The following is a 22,396-nucleotide window of genomic DNA, read 5'->3' on the forward strand; positions in this document are numbered from 1 at the left end:
ACCAATTATTTCAACACATTGAACATGAAGTCTTTTATGAAAATAACCCCTTGGATCCCATTGTTTGTAGTGCATACCTCCTTCTAATATCACCTTCTGAGTAGGAAACCCAAGATATGTAATACGGCTGCGTGATATCAATTTAAAAGTAACAATGAAAAATTCTCCAAGTTCCTTGGCTGCACCATGATAAAAGTCATATAAATAGTGTAAAATATGGACACAATTTTGTTTAGGTTATAACAATTGTAGCTTCTTCCACATAATTGCATCACTAGCAGTAGAGGTGAACATCACAACACATGAAATATCACTATCTATCTCGTGGCCTTTGGGGTGGAGAATCCATAAATAAAAGTAAAAAGTACACACTTTTTCAATAGTTGATAACCAAGAAACACAATAAGTATAAATCTTGTAAGCAACATAAGTTTCCTGGGATATATAAAAGTGCTCCCTGTCCTCACAAAATAAACAAAAATTCCAAGAAGCATCACCAACATCACTCACAATAAACAACTTACCAAGAATAGTTAGGAAAAGATAAGGTGCCAACAAAATTTCCTTTGATTATGGATCCATGTATTTATGCTTAATGTGATAACATCCTCTCTAGGAGGATAGAGGAAATTGACAGCCATCTTTAGCATTGTATCAAACACCTTGTTAGACGCTGGCCTTAGGATCTAGAGGGGGGGTGAATAGATCTTGCACAGTTTTGCGGAATTAATTGAACTTTAAGTGGAAGTGATTCTGAATCGACTCGCGTCTATTCCAAACCACTATTGAAACGATTGTATATGTGTTAAAACCACTAACCAGCTTGAGATAAACGATAAGAGAATACACTATAGAATCAATACGTCGCTCTATTGAAAATCAATTAACTTCTTATATGATGAACGACGTTTGCAATGCAGTAATAGTGAAAGAAGCAAAAACACAAACACTTGGTGATAATGATCAAATTGATGGTGATTCAATGTGTGATGGATTGTGATGTTTATATAAGTTCTTAATTCACAATCTTAACACTCGAATCGTTGATCAATTTGCTATTATAACCAAATATGAACAGAACGTAAATGAAAAGGTAAAAGCGACAAGAACACGATATTTGTTTAGGCAGTTCGTAGATCGTCCTCGCTACGACTACGTCTGCCCCCAATTCCAAACTGAAATTGGGAAATCTTTCATTAATGTTGAAAGCAGTTTATACAAAGAAGATAACAAAGCGATAAACCATAAACCAATTATGTCGATCCTTTGAATCTTCTTCCCCCTTAATCTTGAGTCAGATCAAGGTGATCCAAGAGCTTCACTTGATCCCTTTTCTGCAGTGTCTTGAATTGCCTTGAACCCTTGTTCTTCAATCTTCACACTCAGATGGATCCTCGATGAAACCTCTTGATAAAAACCCCCAAGAAACACCTATCTTGGAGGACAAAACCCTCGGATTTTATTCACCAAAAACCCCACAAATCTTCACCCACTAGGAATCTTCAATTCCGTTCCATGGACGTTATCGAACTCGATCACTAACCCTCAACGCAAGAATGATTATGTGTAATTGTGTTGGAGATGACGAAGAACGAAGATGAGAAGCCTTTGTGTATCTTTCAGTCGTTGGTGTTGTTTTCAATAATTGAACCTTGGACAATATATGTGAGAGCTTTTCCGTTGATGCAGAGAAAACCAGAAATTTTGACAGTTTTGATCAGATAGGTCGACCTAATTTAGGGCTGGGTCGACCTAACAGAGCTGCATATCCTTTGGAAGTCAGTTTTGATCAGATAGGTCGACCTAATTTAGGGCTGGGTCGACCTAACAGAGCTGCATATCTTTTGGATGTCATTTGTTCCCAGTTAGGTCGACCTGTCAAAGAAGTAGGTCGACCAGAATCCACTTCAGATGCGTTTTGGGGAAATTTTGTCAGATTAGGTCGACCTAGTTGTTGTGTAGGTCGACCTAGCAGACTGATATGTAAATTTCTTCATTTTAGGTCGACCTGTGCTGGGAGTAGGTCGACCTAACTGCTGATTTTCTGAGTTCCTCTTATTTTGCTTGTGTTGAGTCGACCTGTGTGCATAGTAGGTCGACCTGCTCTGTTATGAGAGACCAAAGCTTGCTTTTCTTTGAGTTCTACTGCTTGTACCTTGTTGCTTGAATGCTTGTTGAGTTTGCCATGAATCAATAACATCTTTGTGAGTGTGATCTTGTATTCACATACTCCCCCTTTTTGATGATGGCAAACCGGTAGTAGAAGCATTGGCAATAAGTGGTAAAAGCTCCCCCGTAGCTCCCCCGTACACTCAGCATCTATTTACTCAGCTGAGCTCCCCCGTACACTCAGCATCTATCTCCCCCTTTGACAACATCAAAAGAGATACAAGAAAAACAGAAGAGAAGAGTAACGAGAGAAACATAGATAAAATGCTAGCATTCATAGTATAGTAGATAAAAGGTAGATAGTGATAGCATGAGAGCCAAATATGTTTTAAAGGTGTATTAAAGATGAGACACCTATATGAGCAAGAGAGATATATGTATGAAGTCACTATAAGCATGTTAATTGATAGCATATTATAGTATCAATAATATTTTTGGAAGTGAACAACAATTACGTTACCGCTTTCTCAATATGTAGGTGTCAACTTTAGTGGCAGCCTTTAGTCAATGTGGAATGACGCCTGGCTTGATGATGAACTACCTTTACGCTAAGAGAAATGTTAGCAGAAAAATATATATATAAAGTAAAGGAATAATATTAAGAGAGAACAAATGTAATTAGCCCAAATTAGAGATATCGAGTATCCCTAATTCCCTACGAATGTTGAAGTATTGCTCCGTTGCTAGAGGTTTGGTGAAGATGTCGGCTAGTTGCTTCTTGCTTTCTACATGTTCAAATGTAACGTCTCCTTTCTCTACATGATCTCGTAGAAAGTGATGTCTTATTTCAATATGCTTGGTACGTGAGTGTAAGACAGGATTTTTACTCAAGTTTATGGCACTTGTGTTGTCGCACATGATAGGTATGCGATCAAGCTTAATACCAAAGTCAAGAAGTTGTTGCTTGAGCCATAATATTTGTGCACAGCAGCTTCCAGCAGCTACATATTCTGCCTCAGCAGTAGATAATGCAACCGATACTTGTTTCTTGCTATGCCAACTTATCAATGAATTTGAGAATAGATGACATGTTCCACTGGTGCTTTTTCTGTCGGATTTGCAGCCAGTAAAATCTGAATCGGAGAATCCTACCAAATGGCACTCATTTCCCTTTGGATACCATAGGCCATATGTAGTAGTTCCACGTAAGTATCGCAGAATTATTTTGACAGCTTTTAAGTGAGATTCTTTTGGACAAGATTGATATCTTGCACACATACACACACTAAATATAATGTCTGGTCTTGAGGCAGTAAGATACAATAGTGAACCTATCATACCTCGGTATAATTTCACGTCAACCTCTTTACCTTTCTCATCTTTGTCTAGATTAGTATTTGTTGCCATAGATGTGTCAATTTCCTTCGCTTCACTCATTCCAAATCTTTTGAGCAGCTCCGTACAGTATTTAGTTTGATTCACAAACGTTCCATGACTGAGTTGCTTGATTTGTAGGCCAAGGAAGAAATTTAGCTCACCCATGAGACTCATCTCAAATTCACTCTGCATAAGCTTAGAAAAATCTTTGACAAGTTTTGCATTAGTCGACCCAAATATAATATCATCTACATAAACTTGGACTAAGAGAACATCTTTATCTTTTCTTTTAATAAAGAGAGTAGTGTCAACTTTACCCCTAGAGTACCCTTGACTAAGAAGAAATTTGCTCAAACGTTCGTACCAAGCCCGAGGGGCTTGTTTAAGACCGTATAGAGCACGTTTCAGCTTATAAACATGAGTTGGGTACATGTAATTCTCAAAGCCGGGTGTCTGAGCAACAAAGACTTCTTCATTTATATAGCCATTTAGAAAAGCACTTTTAACATCCATTTGGAATAGTTTGAAGTCTTTAGAACACACATAAGCAAGTAAGAGACGAATAGCTTCGAGACGTGCTACAGGAGCGTATGTCTCTTCATAATCAATGCCTTCCTCTTGATTATAACCTTGGGCAACTAATCTCGCTTTGTTTCTAGTAATAACGCCGTTTTCATCAAGTTTGTTACGAAAAACCCATCTAGTACCTATTACTTGATGATCTCCCGGATGAGGGACTAAGTCCCAAACATCATTCCGTTTAAATTGGTTTAATTCTTCTTGCATGGCCATTAGCCAATGCTCATCAAGTAATGCATCCTTAGCGTTTTTCGGCTCAACTTGTGAAACAAAAGCAAAATGATGACAGAAGTTACTTATCTTTGAGCGTGTTGTAACGCCCCTTGAGATGTCTCCTATTATATTGTCAATTGGATGGTCTTTCACATTTGTCCAAGCCTTAGGAAGTTCTTCATTGTTTGAGATGCTTTCTTTTTCATTTTCATCATGAGACTCATCTTTCTCTCTCTCAGCATCTTTCTATACAATACTTTCATTCTCGTCTTCCTTATCCTTGACAATGTCTTCAGTGGATGGACCTGCACCATTAAACGAAAGACCTTTCTCGACACATTTTGTATAAGATTCATCAAAATACACGTGTACTGACTCTTCTACTATAAGTAATCTCTTATTATATACCCGATATGCTTTGCTAGATTGTGAGTAACCAAGGAATATGCCCTCATCAGCTTTAGCATCGAATTTACCAAGATAATCCTTACCATTGTTTAAGACAAAACACTTGCAACCGAATACATGGAGATGAGATACATTTGGTTTTCTACCTTTTAGTAATTCATAGGGAGTTTTGTTCAGTATAGGACGTATTGTTATCCTATTCAAAACATAACATGCGGTGCTAATCGCGTCAGCCCAGAAATACTTGGGTAGATTACACTCATTCAGCATTGTTCTTGCCAGCTCCTCTAGAACCCGATTTTTACGTTCAACCACTCCGTTTTGTTGAGGTGTTCTAGGAGCTGAAAAGTTATGCTCAATTCCATGTTTATCACAGTATTTTTCAAAAAGATAGTTTTCAAACTCTCCACCGTGATCACTTCGAATTGCAACTATTTTGTTGTTCATTTTATTTTGACATAATCTTGCAAATTGTGTGAAAGCTGGAAAAGTTTGATCCTTACTAGGTAGAAAGATTGTCCAACAAAATCTAGAGTAATCATCGACAATGACAAAACCATAGGTGTTTCCACCTATGCTTTTAGTCCTTGAAGGGCCAAAGAGATCCATGTGAAGTAGTTCAAGAGGGCGTGATGTTGAAACCACGTTTTTTGATTTAAAAGAGATTTTTGTTTGCTTTCCCTTTTGACAAGCATCACATAGATGATCTTTTGAAAACTTCATTTTAGGTAATCCGATTACTAAATCTTTTGTGACAACTTTATTAAGTAAGTCAAAATTTATGTGGGCGAGACGTCTATGCCAAAGCCATGAGTCTTCGCCTAGAGCAATTAGACACTTGGTACTAGACTTAGATACCTCATCCAAGTTTAGCATGTAGATGTTGTTTACTCTTAAGCCCTTAAACATAATGTCTCTTTTCTTAGTATGTTCTATTGTGCAGCCAGAATTTGTAAACATTACTTTAAAATCTTTGTCACACAATTGACTTATACTTAAAAGATTATGTTTAAGACCTTCTACTAGCAGCACATCAGTTATAGTAGTGGTAGAAGGGTTACCTACACTTCCTTTACCAAGTATGGCTCCCCGATCGTTATCTCCATAGGTGACATACCCCTTTTTCTTTGCTTGAAACTCAACGAAAAGAGATAGGTCTCCAGTCATGTGTCTTGAACATCCGCTATCAAGGAACCACAACCTTTCGGCAATGTCAAGACACTTTTCCTGCAAGATTAATTTAGAGAGGGAGGTCCCCAATTTTCATTGGATCCTTGGTAGTGAGTACACAATTTGTTGCACTTAGGCAACCATTGAAATACTCCTTTAGGAACTAAAATTCTCCTAAATTTGCATTTTTCAATGGTATGTCCCTTTTTGCAACAATAATGACAGGTAATATGATGAGAATATGCTGTTTTGCTAGTTGATACTTTTGGTACAAAAGTGTATTTACTATATAAAGGAGTATACGATCTTTTGAACTTATTTGGGTCAACCGCAAAGGTCACTTTTGGTTGTAGAGCCTTGTCTAACTTGGCTTTTAGATCTCTTACTTCTTTTTGCCAAATGTGACATGTCTCACAACCAAACCATGATGTAGGATCTATTTCAACTTTATCCTTTTGAATGTCTAGCATAGATTGTTTTAAAGCTTCCATATCCTTTTCGGTTTTCTCAACTTTTGATTCAAGATATGAAAAGATTTTCTTATTTGAGTCCAAAAGTTTGAAAGCTTTAATTGCATCTCTATGTAATTCTTCAAAAGCAAGTTTTAGTTGAGAATGAGATACCTTATCTACGAGTTCAGGTTTAAGATGACTTACAGCTTTCTTTTTCTTGTGTTGATGAGCCATAAAACATAGGTTTGCTGATTTTTCTTCATCGCTTGATGAGCTTTCACTAGATGAATCACTTTCCCATGCTATGTAGGCTCTCTTAGATTTGTTATGACCTTTGCTTTGGTTCTTCTCTTTTTCCTTCTTAAGATATGGACAATCCGGTTTGTAGTGACCGGCTTTCCCACAATTGAAGCAAGGGCCTTTGATTTTTTCTTTGTTGTCGTCATCTTGTTTGAACTTGTTTGATTGCTTTCTATAGTTGATCAAGCCTTTGTCAAAATGTTTTGCTCCATTTTTCTTTAGATATTTGTTATATCTTCGCACAAACAGTCCCATTTCCTCATCATCGGAGTCTTCGTCATCACTTGTATCACTATCCTCTAGCTCTTGTCTTGAGGTCTTGGAGCTTGAAGCTTTTAGAGCTATTGACTTCTTCTCTACCTCTTTCTCCATGTTCTTTTCTTTCTTTGCCCTTTTCTCATGCATGTCAAGGCATTTAAGGTGTTGTTCATGTTCCTCTAGTTTACCAAAGAGAGTGGTAATGTCTAAGGTGTTTAGATCATTTGCTTCCTTTATTGCTGTAACCTTGGGTTGCCATTCCCTGTTCAAGCATCTTAAGATTTTGTTAGTAGCAGCTGCATTGGAAACAGGTCTATCAAGAGAATTTAACCGATTTTTCAGGTGAACGAATCTCTTCTGCATGTTTTCGATGGATTCACCATCTTCCATGTGGAAGAGTTCGAACTCTTGAGTTAACGTATTGATCCTAGCTAGTTTGACATCATCCGTTCCCTCGTGGGCAACTTGCAATGTATCCCACATAGCTTTAGCGGATCTACAATGGGAAACGTGATAGTATTCATCAACTCCTAGAGCTGAGATTAGAATGTTTCTCGCTTTCCAATCGTATGCATATCTCTTTTCATCTTCAGCATCCCAAGTATTTTCTGGTTTTGGAACAACTGCACCAGCTGCATTTGTCATGGTGATCTGAAAGGGACCATTGACAATAGCTGTCCAGATGTTCCTATCAATTGCATTGATGTGGACACACATACAATCCTTCCAATAGCCATAGTTTTCACCGTTGAAAACTGGAGCTCTATTGTGAGCCCCTTTAGGTCCGGAAGCCATCTTTCCAATAAGTGTTTCACGTAGCACGGAATAAACCAGAGCTCTTGATGCCACTTGTTAGACGCTGGCCTTAGGATCTAGAGGGGGGGTGAATAGATCTTACACAGTTTTGCGGAATTAATTGAACTTTAAGCGGAAGTGATTCTGAATCGACTCGCGTCTATTCCGAACCACTATTGAAACGATTGTATATGTGTTAAAACCACTAACCAGCTTGAGATAAACGATAAGAGAATACACTATAGAATCAATACGTCGCTCTATTGAAAATCAATTAACTTCTTATATGATGAACGACGTTTGCAATGCAGTAATAGTGAAAGAAGCAAAACCACAAACACTTGGTGATAATGATCAAATTGATGGTGATTCAATGTGTGATGGATTGTGATGTTTATATAAGTTCTTAATTCACAATCTTAACACTCGAATCGTTGATCAATTTGCTATTATAACCAAATATGAACAGAACGTAAATGAAAAGGTTAAAGCGACAAGAACACGATATTTGTTTAGGCAGTTCGTCGATCATCCTCGCTACGACTACGTCTGCCCCCAATTCCAAACTGAAATTGGGAAATCTTTCATTAATGTTGAAAGCAGTTTATACAAAGAAGATAACAAAGCGATAAACCATAAACCAATTATGTCGATCCTTTGAATCTTCTTCCCCCTTAATCTTGAGTCAGATTAAGGTGATCCAAGAGCTTCACTTGATCCCTTTTCTGCAGTGTCTTGAATTTCCTTGAACCCTTGTTCTTCAATCTTCACACTCAGATGGATCCTCGATGAAACCTCTTGATAAAAACCCCCAAGAAACACCTATCTCGGAGGACAAAACCCTCGGATTTTATTCACCAAAAACCCCACAAATCTTCACCCACTAGGAATCTTCAATTCCGTTCCATGGACGTTATCGAACTCGATCACTAACCCTCAACGCAAGAATGATTATGTGTAATTGTGTTGGAGATGACGAAGAACGAAGATGAGAATCCTTTGTGTATCTTTCAGTCGTTGGTGTTGTTTTCAATAATTGAACCTTGGACAATATATGTGAGAGCTTTTCAGTTGATGCAGAGAAAACCAGAAATTTTGACAGTTTTGATCAGATAGGTCGACCTAATTTAGGGCTGGGTCGACCTAACAGAGCTGCATATCCTTTGGAAGTCAGTTTTGATCAGATAGGTCGACCTAATTTAGGGCGGGGTCGACCTAACAGAGCTGCATATCTTTTGGATGTCATTTGTTCCCAGTTAGGTCGACCTGTCAAAGAAGTAGGTCGACTAGAATCCACTTCAGATGCGTTTTGGGGAAATTTTCTCAGATTAGGTCGACCTAGTTGTTGTGTAGGTCGACCTAGCAGACTGATATGTAAACTTCTTCATTTTAGGTCGACCTAACTGCTGATTTTCTGAGTTCCTCTTATTTTGCTTGTGTTGAGTCGACCTGTGTGCATAGTAGGTCGACCTGCTCTATTATGAGAGACCAAAGCTTGCTTTTCTTTGAGTTCTACTGCTTGTACCTTGTTGCTTGAATGCTTGTTGAGTTTGCCATGAATCAAAAACATCTTTGTGAGTGTGATCTTGTATTCACACACCTTACTTGCACTATTTGAGCAATTCTTTTGACAAGATATGTTGAAGATATCAGTCCAATGAACATAAAATATTTGAGTAAACAAAGCCCAACTAGAATTGCCAGCTTCTTTCTCACTCCATTTGCCATCTTTAACAACCTTTGTCTTAGGAGAAAGGTCTTATCTGGAGTATTTTGATTCTGCAAACACTTCCTCAAGTGTGATATTTCCCAATCAAAATCCTAATAAACCCTTGTTGGAATCACTGTTATGGATGTGAAAGAAGGTTTCGGTGGCGGTAGGGAAATGGTGAATTCGCATAATTTCGTAAATGTTTCAGGTGTGTGTTCTTTCTATCTTTAAAATAGCATTAAGGGGTTCTGGTGGAATTTTGTGACAATATCCACTATTGGAACAAGGTTTGACCATGGGAGTTGTTAAAGATACCAAATTTGTGATTTAGGCAAGAGGTGAAGAAGAAGGTCGGTGGTTCTTCTTTTTCTTTAGAATCGATGCTTTTTGGTCACCATCAATTGCAGAGATTGGTTCGACGATAAAATCTCCAATGAAAGAATTTCCTTCGATGGATTTCATCGATTCTAGATTGGAGATGAATAATGTTCTTGGCAGAGCTATACATGAGAATATTATTATTCCCAATGAAGTCATGCACAATATGAATCAAAAGAAAAGGAAAGAAAGGCTTCTTTGCAGTGAAAATTTATTTATTTAAAGCTTACGATAAACTTAATTGGGAGTTTATTTGGATAATTTTGAGGAAATTAAGTTTCCTAAGAATATGATTCACCTCATCATGCATGGAGTTACTAGTTTGGACTGGAATGGTAATAGAAATGAGTTTTTTCAGCCTCAACGAGGCACTCGTCAAGAAGATCCTATATCTCCGTATCTTTTTGTCTTATGTATGGATAAACTTTCCCACTTAATTAAGCATGAGGTTACTAGCAAGAGGTGGAAGCCCTTTCGTGTTGGTAAATATGGGTGTCCTCTTCAATTATTTCCGCATTTGAAGATTTTTGTCTTTAAAAATGAGAGGTAAATTTTGGGGTATGACAGCTGCCCCTGTTCTATCTTCTTAAACCTGAGGATGTAGATTGGCTTGTGTGCTTGTCGAAATCTGAAGGTGAAAGAGGATTGAACACTAGAATACCTAGAAATTTGCCCTAGCTGATGTAGGAACTCTTTCTGGGGATGGGCTTAAAGATGCCATCAGATGTTGACAGAAAAATGTATGAGATGGTCTTAAAGATGCCATCTGATTTGGACAATATGAAGGCCAGAATGAGTCATACATTAGACTGTATCTGATGTATTGATGAGAGTCAGACTGAATCTTCATATAAACTGTATTTGCCTATATCTTTGGCTGTTGATCGTGTCAGTACCGTTCATGGTCATCGAATTAGATCTTTGAAGAATGATTGTGTCTACACCGTTCGTGGTGACCGAATTAGATTTTCGAATGTTGACTTGAATGTTGATTGCGTCAGTACCGTTCATAGTAACTGAATTAGAACATGGAAAGATGATCGTGTCTACACCGTTTTTGATGATAGAATTAGATCTTTGAATGTTGATCGTGTTAGCACCGTTTGTAGTAACTGAATTAGATCTTGGAAAGATGATCGTTTCTACACCGTTCATGATGATAGAATTAGATCTTTGAATGTTGATCGTGTCAGCACCGTTCGTAGTAACTGAATTAGATCTTGCAAGGACGATCGTGTCTACACAGTTTTTGATGAGAGAATTAGATCTTTGAATGTTGACCGTGTCAGCACCGTTCGTATTAACTGAATTAGATCTTAGAAAGATGATCGTGTCTATGCTGTTCGTGATGATAGAACTAGATCTTTGAATGTTGATTGTGTCAGCACCGTTCGTAGTAACTGAATTAGATCTTGGAAAGATGATCGTGTCTACACCGTTCGTGATGATAGAATTGGATCTTGGAATGTTGATCGTGTCAGCATCGTTCGTGGTAATTGAATTGGATCTTGGAAAGATGATCGTGTCTACGTCGTTCGTGATGATAGAATTAGATCTTTGAAAATTGGAGATATTGTTTATTTTCTTGTACTTGTATCCTGAAAAAGGTAAAGTTAGTCCTAATGCGATGTCATGATGCATGCATTATGTGATGAGTTTTCTCAAAATAAATGAGAAACTTGTATGTTATGCATGAGTTTATCATGAGGAAGTATATGCAATGTATGGATATGTATATGATATGTGATGCATGAACACGACTTATGTCGTTTGGAGTATATTAATGATTTCTTCTTGATTGAGAAAATAATCTCCATAACATTGTGATTCTGATGCCTGATCTTGTCTTAAAGATATACAGCTGGGGATTTATGATTTTTGCTTGGGGACGAAAGCAATTTGAATGATTGATCTATGATGCACCTTGACTGGGGATAAAAGAGATAAATAAATCCTGTTGGAGGAGGGATTGAAGATAGCTACTTGAGGAATACCCTGTGGGGATATGATCTTGTGAAACCGGCTTTGTGGGAAGACACGGATACCTTGAACATTGCCCCCAGTGGTTATAGTAACTGTCATTCCTAGACTTGTATTGATTGGGACACACCAATGAGTATTGATCGAAGTGTCAAACAGGCCTTGCATAGCTTTGCCCCAACTAGTAGGGACTTTGAATAGATTCTCCTCGTGAGGACTTTATGAGATGTGTACTATTAGTGACATGCCCCTAGTACTCATAAACATAGTATGATGCCCCTGACTGATCTGGAAGAAACTTCAGACCAACTTGGGTGTATGCCCTTGATTGTTTGGCGTTCCTGAGAGATTCTTTGAATCTTGACATGATTGCCCCAGATTGATTGGACAAAGCATGTCAAGCCCCTTGTATTCATTGAGTCAGACGTAGGAGATGTTGCTGCTGAAGTGGTTTCATCTATCGGGATGACTTTTAGTCATTAGTCGAACCCTGTGCAGATTCTTCCTGATGCCAACATTTGAAATTATGTAGAAGAATATGTTTAATAATGAGTTCATAAGATGCAATGCATACGTCTGTCTTGAGATTTTTTGAAAACATTAAAACAAAAGAGGTAAAAGCGTGATATTTGTAAGAACGTGATATCAACTTAGCATTTAGGGTAAACCTTAAGGAGTCAGGATACCCTTTGGGTGACAATATGCTTTCGAACTAACCATGCTTCAGTTAGGACTTTCAAGGGTTCTAACGTGGCTTGGTTCACCGTATAAGAAACAAAGGATAATGGCTCAAAGTTTATTTGTATCTATCATACCTCAATTTTTGACCCTAAGATCATACATCATTCGCATATCAATCATCAATCAAGAAGTTTCGACTTAAAACTCTATTTGTGGAGTTGTGCTCAATTCATTTGCAAAGGAATCATCAAGCACCCATGTTTTAGTTTGTATATATTGTTTTACTAACAAAAATACCAAAATTATTGCCTTGTGCTTTTGTATGTTTGTGTTTTGTAGGTACCAAGTCAAAATATCCATCAAAGGAGCATTTTTCAACAATTTCAGTGTGCAAATCGATTTGCATAAGGTGTAAATCGATTTACACAACTATTTTTGCACCTGATTTGCTTCTGCCATCAGTGCAAATCGATTTGCACAAGACATCAATCGATTTGCATAGCTGTTTTTGCCCCAGATTTTGCCTTTTTCAGCAGTGCAAATCGATTTACACAAGATGTAAATCAATTGCACCAGTGCAAATTTTGAAGAATGAAGGCAAATTTCAGCTTTTGAAGGTGATGACATCATTTGCAAGTGTGGGAAGCATGACTTAGTTCTTACATTTGATTTCCTACATTATTTTATCATAAACCCTCATGTGATCACATCATTACCATTGGATCATAATTTTGGTTCCAAATTCATTTACCAAACCTAAATGTATTTTCCAATCCTAACTCCAAACCACCAATAATCCCAAGCCTAAATCCTATAAATAGAGGCTTTCCCCTCTTCATTTCTCAAGCATTGAAAGCCAAAGAAACTCTTTCTCTTTCTCTCCTCATCTCTCCCAAACCCCTCACTCAAAGCTCTTTTCTACCATAAAAGTTAGTTAATTACATCTTAAACCTCACTAACTTTGAGCTAAACCTCCATCTAAACACTATTTTCTTCATCAATTGTGAGAGATCAAGGCTTGTGGTTGTGTGTTCTTGAAGAAGATTCAAAGTTTGTGAAAGATTTGGTAAAATTCTAGATCCTTTCCATAATTCAAGATGTGATCCATTATTGTTTATGTTTGATGCACCTTTGGTGCTACATTGTTGAGTTTGGCTTGCTTACTTGATACATTTTCGTGCACAAATTGATCCAAGATCACATGGTGTTTGGTTTTATGTTTAAACAAGTTTTCTTTTCTTTATTTGCTGGTTTTTTGAAAAACTGTGTTGTGCAAATCGATTTACATCTGGTGCAAATCGATTTACATAACTAGAAAACTGCGCAAATTTGAAAACAGAGTTATGTAAATCGATTTACATTCTGTGCAAATCGATTTACATCTGAGCAAAATTTTTGGCCTTTTTTGACTTGTTCTTGGTTCTAACTCATCTTCTACTCTTTTCTTTTAATATTTTCTTTGAATCACAAGTTAGAGGCCTAATTTCTCTCTAATATCAATGTACTTAGGGCGTCGATAGGATGAGAATCTAAATCCGCAATATTAAATGATTGAATTTATGGATGAAAGGAGCTTTTGAATGTGGTTCCATATTTTATTTCTTTTTCTTTTGATCGATGAAATTCTTTGATACCTTGAGAATTCTTATGGATTCTTGAAAAAGGCGAGATCGCTCCTGTAATACGGTGAACTGACTTTATTTGAAATGTACGATAAGCAAGAGTCGCCACCGACTTTTATTTTATCCAATATATAGAAAGGCTAAAAGAACAGAAAAAGACCTTTTAAAAAGATTTTGAGTTCGGGGGGTATGTTATACAAAGGGAAGGTGTAAGACACCCTTTGCATCCATGGTTTTCCATGGGCTCTTAATTGCTTATCTCACTTGTTTTAAAAAATGTTTGAATTGTTAGAACAAGATTTGTTTTGATCAATATTCTTAGTTTTGATGATAACAAGCATATGAATTTTGTATGAGATAATGTGGTACTCTAATACTATGCAATTTCCATTTCAGGAATTATATAAAGAGTATGCACAAAATCATTTTTGAATGAAATACAAGTTGAAGTTTTAAGTTGATATGTGACACTCTCAATGTGTTGTTTGAAATTTTAAAATCCTCTGATATTTCTCGAATTATATATTTGGGTAGAATTTGGGGTGTTACATGAAACACATGGAGCATTTTAATTGAATTGTAACACAATGTACTCTAACACAGTGTATAAATTTTCATATATATTTTTTAATATTAAAAACAATTTGATTCGGTATTATTATTTTCAACCAGAAATGTAAAATAAAATGGATATGCAATAATATACATATCTAATTTTGATTATCTTTGATTAAAATAATTCGATATTACTATTGTTTTGATACCAATTATGAGAAAAACTTCATTGATTATGATTTTCTCCATACTCTTATTTGAATAAGAAAAAATATGTGGATCAATTACGAAAATTTTCGTTCGGTTCTTGAGTTCTTGATTTAAATTCTTCATTTCTCTCTTCATTCTATTTAACACTTGAAATATAAATTTCGGTTGCCATTATTTGCAATACTTATAAGATTATTAGAAAAACTAAGTTAACTCAAATGGATCGCGGCTAAAATCAGAAACAGAATCACTTTTCTTATAAGTATTTCAAACACTCTCAAATATGTCTTCGAGTTGGAACGCATGAATATCCAGGATAATTCAGTATTTTATCGAATTTGCGCAAAACAGACGAAAACACAAATGTAGTGAAGAGTGTCTGGAATTTTATGTGCAAAAAAATAAGTTTTTCTCATGTTTTTTTTCTGAATCCAAAATGCTCAATTTATAAGCCAAAGTGACGTTGTTTCACAAGATTGCGACCCTTGATGAAACACACACTTTAAGCAACATTTTTACCAAATGTTACATTGTTTCGCCTACGGTAACACTTTTACCAACTGGCACACGGTTACGCCTTCAACAACATTTTTCAAAGATTGTACTGTTTCGCATTCTGCAACACTTCACAAAGTGTTGCCTAATTCTTCACGAAGTGTTTCCTATTTTCAATATTTAAAATAGGGTTAAATAAGTTTTTGGTCCTTATAAATATCTTAAATTTTAGTTTTAATCCCTATTAAAAATTGACATATTTTAGTCTACAAAATTTTATGCATGCAGTTTTAGTCCTGACTATTTTCTAAATTTTTGAAAATTATTTAATTACACTTTAACTTTTAAGTTTTTGAATAAATTTGTTCATACATGTTTAGGATACTGTAAAATATTTATCTATCATACTTTAGAATTTTTTAAAATGAGAAGGATTAAATATGACTATTTTAAATTTCAAAAAATAATGAAAAATCTCGACTTAGAAATCAAATTTTGAGTTTTTTTTTTCAAGAAAATTTTTAAAACGTTCTAAAAATATCTGCAAAATAATCATTCAAAAAATGCTCACTGGTTTAACAATAGGGACTAAAACTATGTGCATAATAATTTTGTAGGATCAAGTCATTTTTTTTATACTGACCAAAAGTAAAATTGTAAATTTTATAGAGATAAAAAATATATTTAACTGTTCAAAATATAAGGCTCTGTTTTGTAAGCCATGTTTTCGAGCTTATAGCTTATGTCTTATGTCTTATAAGCTCATATGATAATTTAGACCCGTTTGGTAACGCTATTTTCATCACGAGCTTATAGCTTATTTTACTAGCTTATAGCTTATTTTCCAGACGCTATTTCAAATAGCGTTTTAGCTTATGTCTTATAGCTTATCATTTTTTCTTCCTTCTTTATCCTTACTATTTTAATTAAAGTCCATTTTTAACCCTTATAATTTATTTTAATTTTAAATAAAATAAATATATATTAACTATCTTTTATGTCATTTTACATTTATAAGTTAATTGAACCGCTAATTTTACCAAACACTTCAATTAGCTTATAAGCTATCAGTCTCAACCATCCGCTATAAGCTATAAGTCATCAGTCATCAGCCATCAGTCATAAGCAATAAGCTATCAGCTAGCTTATCAGTCAACCGCTATTTTTACCAAACAGACCCTAAATTTCACATGATTTTTTTCTTGCCATTTTGTAACACATTAATGGTGATTAATTGTTATTAATTTTTAATAATTTACAACATTGTTTTTAGGTAGGAACTTCATCACCAAATATTGCCTTAGGTACCTAGGAAAAAAGCCCCCTTTTATTGTTTTAAGAAATGACTTAAACAAAAAGAAACGCTCGCACAAAATACAGCTAAAATTTTTTCCATATTCTTTAAGGCAACAGTTTTCACAATAACGACAACAATTTTCATTATTGTCGAAGAGGAAAAATGTTTAGTGCACATATAACAAAATATAACTAAATGTGACCTACAAATTACAATAACCAATCACATAAAAAAAATATGACTAAAGATAACTTATATATTATAACAATCAATTACATATTAAATCTATCGGGAACACATGGGTTTCATACTTGTACACATACATTTGTTCGTAATTTGCTAAGATTGAACCAAATAATATATTGGAAACTTCAAATAGAGAATGAAACTATATTGTCTAAACACGGGTTTCAGAGGTTTGACTTTGAGTTTCTCTCATGCAGCTTTGACTTTGAGTTTCTCTCATGCATTTGTAACAAGAGATTATTCTCTTTTTTATAATAATATGGTCCCCAAAGAAATAAAACATAAAACCCGCCAATAAAAAAATTGAATACATAGGGATGCTGAGAATAATAGTGTTGGTATGAGTAGGAGATATTGCTGGCATAGCAATTAGATAGCAAAGAGTAAAAAAAGTGACCGGAGCTAACACGAGGGGCCTTAGTACTCCCCCTGGGGTCATAATTACTATTGCTATAATTGATAAAGAAAAGGAAAGCATATTCGCTAATGCAAAACCCATGAAACTAGTTTTTGACAAGATCGATTTCCCAGCATTTCCTCGGGTAGAATAATACATATCTCCAGACTTGATTTTCATATTGTTGTCATCACTTGCACTAACCTGGAAAACTCCACCCGGAGGACTCACTGTTGATTCATAGGTTACAGTTGCAACAAGAGTTGCAATTATCAACCAAGTGTTACGCTGCTCCTCTGTTATATCACTTCTAATTCTACTTATCCAAGTCATGGCATCAAGAATGCCGACCTTAATCATTATTGAGAGACGTTTTTCTTTAGCACTTGTTAATATTTTCTTCATCTCTGGAGTACTTGCTAAATCAATTGCTTTTTTCTTGTCGGAGTTCATTCCATCAAAGCTCATCCCAGTGTTTGCCAGATATTCAAGAGACTCTGCTACCAAATAATTATAAATGAATAATACAACTTGTTAGAGATAGTTCATGTTACAACTACTTTTCCATCCCATATTAATTATCACATATATTTTTTTTAAAATATTTTAAAAGTAAGGGACACTTTGTTTTTTGAATGTAACATTCTTTGTTTTAAATTGAACTCTTCATACCCAGTTCTAACTTCCAACCACACTATTGCTAATGTGGTGTCCTCCACCATGAATCAAACTGCAGTTACAGTGTATTTTAAAAACATGTGGACAATTTTATAAAAAAATGCTCAAACAATTTTAAACCTGCATTGTACTAATTAAAATAATAGAATTTTTATAATAAATATTATAAAAAATATTAATTATTAATAAAAAAACATACTCAAATAATATATTTTTAGTCACATTATAAAAGGATTTTTTAACCCGTTACATATATGAAGGAGACATGTGAATTTAATCAAGAGAATACCTTTGGTTCACTACTAAGGGCTGAAATGTGCAAAGCAGTGTTGCCGTTGTAGTCTTTCAGGTTCAGTATTTCCCATTTTAGCTTTTTAGCACCTCTTCCACAATTTTCTTGGAGCCACGTAAGAAGAAATTCAAGGGCCTTATATTGTTTCATCCTGGCAGCAATATGCAATGCAGATTCACCTTTCACAGTTACATCTTTAATGGAATCCGGACAAACAGTGAGGAATTTAGCTAAAAGTTCAACCTCCCCTAATTTACTTGCTAAATGAAGTGGAGTCAAGCCTTCTCTTGCTTTAACTCTAACAAGATCTTTATTGATACCAACCAAGTAAGACACCAACTCCATTTGGCTGTTATTCCTAAGAAGAGAAGCGGGGATCCTTTCCCTAACAACATCAGTATTGTGGAGCATAGCAAAATGAATGGGAGTGTAACCTTCCAAATTTAGCTTCGTAGCAAATGAAGGTTTCAAATTCATAATTTGAATGGCATATTCGAGATGACCCATCAAGGCAGCGATATGCAAAGGAGTTTCTACAAATTGGTTTTTATCTATGTTTTCCAAAATAGATGGATCCTCTTTAATTACGGTATAGACTACACCTATTCTATTAAAATAAGCTGAACCCATCACTTGGTCAAGGTTTTCTGTGTTCATGTTTGATAATATAAGTTTTGAGTGAAGTGTGAAAGATATGGGGTTCTCTGCAAATATGGTTAATAAATTTAACATGTGTGGTATTTAATAGATTTGATTTCAGTATTCTTTACTTGGTTCACATGCCATGTGGTCTGCAAAAATGAATAACCAATACTTCTGCCCTAGCAAAAATATATTTTTACATGTGTTGGTAACCCATATGTAAAAGAAAAGTATTATTAAAATAAACAGATTCTAAAATACTACGGGTTTCTTTCCTTTGTTAGTGATTTAAGTAACCCATATATAAAAGAAAAGTATTATTAAAATAAACACATTCTAAAATACTACGGGTTTCTTTTCTTTATTAGTGATTTAGGTAATCCATATATAAAAGAAAAGTATTATTAAAATAAACAGATTCTAAAATACTACGGGTTTCTTTCCTTTATTAGTGATTTAGGTAGCCCATATATAAAAGAAAAGTATTATTAAAATAAACAGATTCTAAAATACTACGGGTTTCTTTTCTTTATTAATGATTTAGGTAGCCCATATATAAAAGAAAAGTATTATTAAAATAAACAGATTCTAAAATACTACAGGTTTCTTTCCTTTATTAGTGATTTAGGTAGCCCATATGTAAAAGAAAAGTATTACTAAAATAAAGAGATTCTAAAATACTACAGGTTTCTTTCCTTTATTAGTGATTTAGGTAACCCATATATAAAAGAAAAGTATTATTAAAATAAACAGATTCTAAAATACTACATGTTTCTTTCCTTTATTAGTGATTTGTTATATTAAAGAAGAAATGGGCGTTGCAACTCAATTTACCTTCTTTTCTTTAACCGTGAGGGAGAGAGAGGTTTTTGAGAAATTAATTCAAAGTAGCTTGAAGTGAAAATTGTGAATAAGTTGCACTTGACGTTGTTGGATCTGAAAAATAACTATTAACATGCACGATAAAGAAACGTCCAAAATAGCCTATAAATTATTTGTTATATGTACACTGAAAATCAAATAAATTACACCTACACCGTATAGAATATAACATGTGCATGACTTGATGTGTGTGTCATGAAAAGTAAAAATGATTATTAAACATTTTAATAAAATAAAACCGTATAGAAATATGGTGTAAGTGTCATTTATAGTGTAAATATGTCATTTCTGATAAATTGTATACTTAGTTAATCTTTGAAAAAGGGGCTTATATTGATAGGATGCTAAATTTAGAACCCTAACAAAACTACTAAAAGCTGTAAATCCTACACTAGAAAGATAAACTAATTAAAAAGATAAACTTCATTGATTTCTTTTGATACTCCAAATGTGTCAAAGACACTACATTATATAATACTTTTAAGGGATGATACACCTAAAAGCTCAACAACTATTAAAAGTCCAAATATAACTATATTCCAATAATAATACTAATAACTAATATTATAAACTAGAACTATATTATACGCCTATATCATTGCCGCCGAATTTACTTAAACCTTGTCCTCAAGGTTCAGAAAAAAAATTTTAGAGATTATTTTAATATGAGTGGGACAACTTCATAATTGCGGTAGCAGGTGTCGTACCCCAAAATTTTCCCACACTTTTCAAAAATTCGAAGCTATTTCAAAAATTGAGTTTTATAAAAATTTAGGGTTAATTTACATTGATATCCTATTTTTATAAATATTTGATTTAAAGTCTATTTTAAAATATAATCATTTACTCTTAAATTGTTATATTTTAATTAATAGAAATATGTTTGCCTATGCTTCATATACCTTCCATTGGCTTTTCATTTCAAACAAATAACATAGCCCAATTGGTAAGAAGGTAAGGCTTGTAGATTGAAAGATCAAAAGGAACAAGGAGATTTTTTTCTATTTTATTTGATTTAATTTCTATTTTCATATTTTCAAAAAATATCAAAAAATTTGTAGGTTCGTGATCTTATTTTATTCAATTTATAATCAGGTTTTTATTTGATTTATATTTTATTTGATTTTATTTTAATCACTTTTCTATTTTCTCCATTTGTTTTCTTAACCGGAACATTGCAGTGGTTTATGAACAGGTTTCCTATGGATTGGCCAAGTAGATGGAGCTTTACCCCTTGACCTCAAGGGGTATCCCAATTGTTTTTTTTGGGCAAAAACTATTTGGTTTTCGGGAAAATCAAGATTATTCGTATTTGGCCAAAAACCTTTTGGTATTTGGCCAAATCAAGACTATTCGTAATTTTGACCATAATTCAATTTTCTAAACCCAATACTTTTCTTGTGTTATTACTATTACTATTGTTATTATTCTTATTATTATTACCCTATTTGTGCAGGTAATTCCTTTGGCCAAAGGGGAGCAGATGTAAATTCTATCTCCCATCACTCCATTGTCTTTTCTAATCACTTGCCACTTCCTTGATAACCTTGGAAAAATCTCTATTTTTTAGCCATAAACCCTATTTTAGGAAAACCTTAAAATCAACAAAAAAATATAGTAAATAGGTTTTATTAATATAACTTTGATTTAATTTTAGGTTTATAATTAACTTAGTCATTAGGTTTCATTAATTTAACTTTGATTTAATTTTAGGATTATAATTAACTTAGTAATTAGGTTTTATTAATTTAACTTTGATTTAATTTTAGGTTTATAATTAATTTAGTAATAACCTTTAGACTTAGGTTTTTATCTCACCTATTTTCAAACATCAATTTTTTTCAATTCGCGATCTTCTCTTCTCATCTCATACTCTATGATTGTCGCATGTGTGTTAATTTTTATTCATTTAATTACTTATAATTTTTATTCATTTAATTATTTATTTAATTGTTCATTTAAATTCTAGAAGGTGTATAGGTTGCCAATTTTTTAATGTAATAGTAATTAGGATCTTTAATTTCCGCACTTTAGTTTTCCGCATCCCCCAATTTTGGTAATGTAATCCCCCTCCCCGAAGCGTTGTAATAGCGTAGGACTTTATTTTTTATGCTTTTATTTTCTGCACTATATAACTGTTAGATGATAATAGGATTGTATGGCAAGATTAAATCAAACTAGAATAATCCTAGTTTTCAGGATTAAATAAATCAACCACTTTTGTTAACACACGCATCTTTAAGGTAATCCTCTCTTATGTTGCCTTTCGACGAATAATAGTCAAGTCCCTCGAGCGTAGGGATACCTTAGCAAATATTGCTTCCGATTTAAATCATGATAGTCCCTCCAATTTAAAGATCATAGTCATTTCGATGTTGCCTGCGATATAAATAATCTCATCCCTCGACTGAATGATGATAGTTCATCCGAATGCTAAGATATACTTACTTGTTGCCTATTATGACTATTCACATCCAATGCATAAGACTTCCTACCCTCTTTATGGTATGGATAACCCGTATGACTATTCGATGACTTTTCGATGACCATTTACATCCAATGAAAGGACTTCCCACTAACTAATGGTGTGGACAGTCTCTTTCCCTCGACGAAGGACTTTAAGAATAAGAAAGACTTTAAACTTAGGGTAGGTAGTTCTCAATTGCTTG

The 22,396-nt window shown here is 34.4% G+C and overlaps 1 protein-coding gene across 1 annotated transcript; it reads right to left on the reverse strand.

Annotated features, from left to right (window-relative positions):
- Positions 1-16,883: 16,883 nt before the first annotated feature.
- On the reverse strand, positions 16,884-18,860 carry LOC131618957 (ankyrin repeat-containing protein BDA1-like). The gene is made up of 2 exons (XM_058890105.1): positions 18,201-18,860; positions 16,884-17,728 (listed from the first exon to the last, which is right to left on the reverse strand). The coding sequence occupies exons 1-2, from the start codon at positions 18,858-18,860 to the stop codon at positions 16,988-16,990; spliced, it is 1,401 nt and encodes a 466-aa protein (XP_058746088.1). The 3' UTR covers positions 16,884-16,987.
- Between the last annotated feature and the right edge of the window lie 3,536 nt (positions 18,861-22,396).

The sequence above is a fragment of the Vicia villosa genome, linkage group LG7 (assembly GCF_029867415.1).
Source record: "Vicia villosa cultivar HV-30 ecotype Madison, WI linkage group LG7, Vvil1.0, whole genome shotgun sequence".
Taxonomy (NCBI): Eukaryota; Viridiplantae; Streptophyta; class Magnoliopsida; order Fabales; family Fabaceae; genus Vicia; species Vicia villosa.

Coding starts and splice junctions, on each gene's coding strand:
- LOC131618957 (XM_058890105.1), bottom strand. CDS start 18,860: ATGAACACAGAAAACCTTGACCAAGTGATGGGTTCAGCTTATTTTAAT. Junction 17,729..18,200: donor CCCTTAGTAGTGAACCAAAG/GTATTCTCTTGA, acceptor TTGGTAGCAGAG/TCTCTTGAATATCTGGCAAA.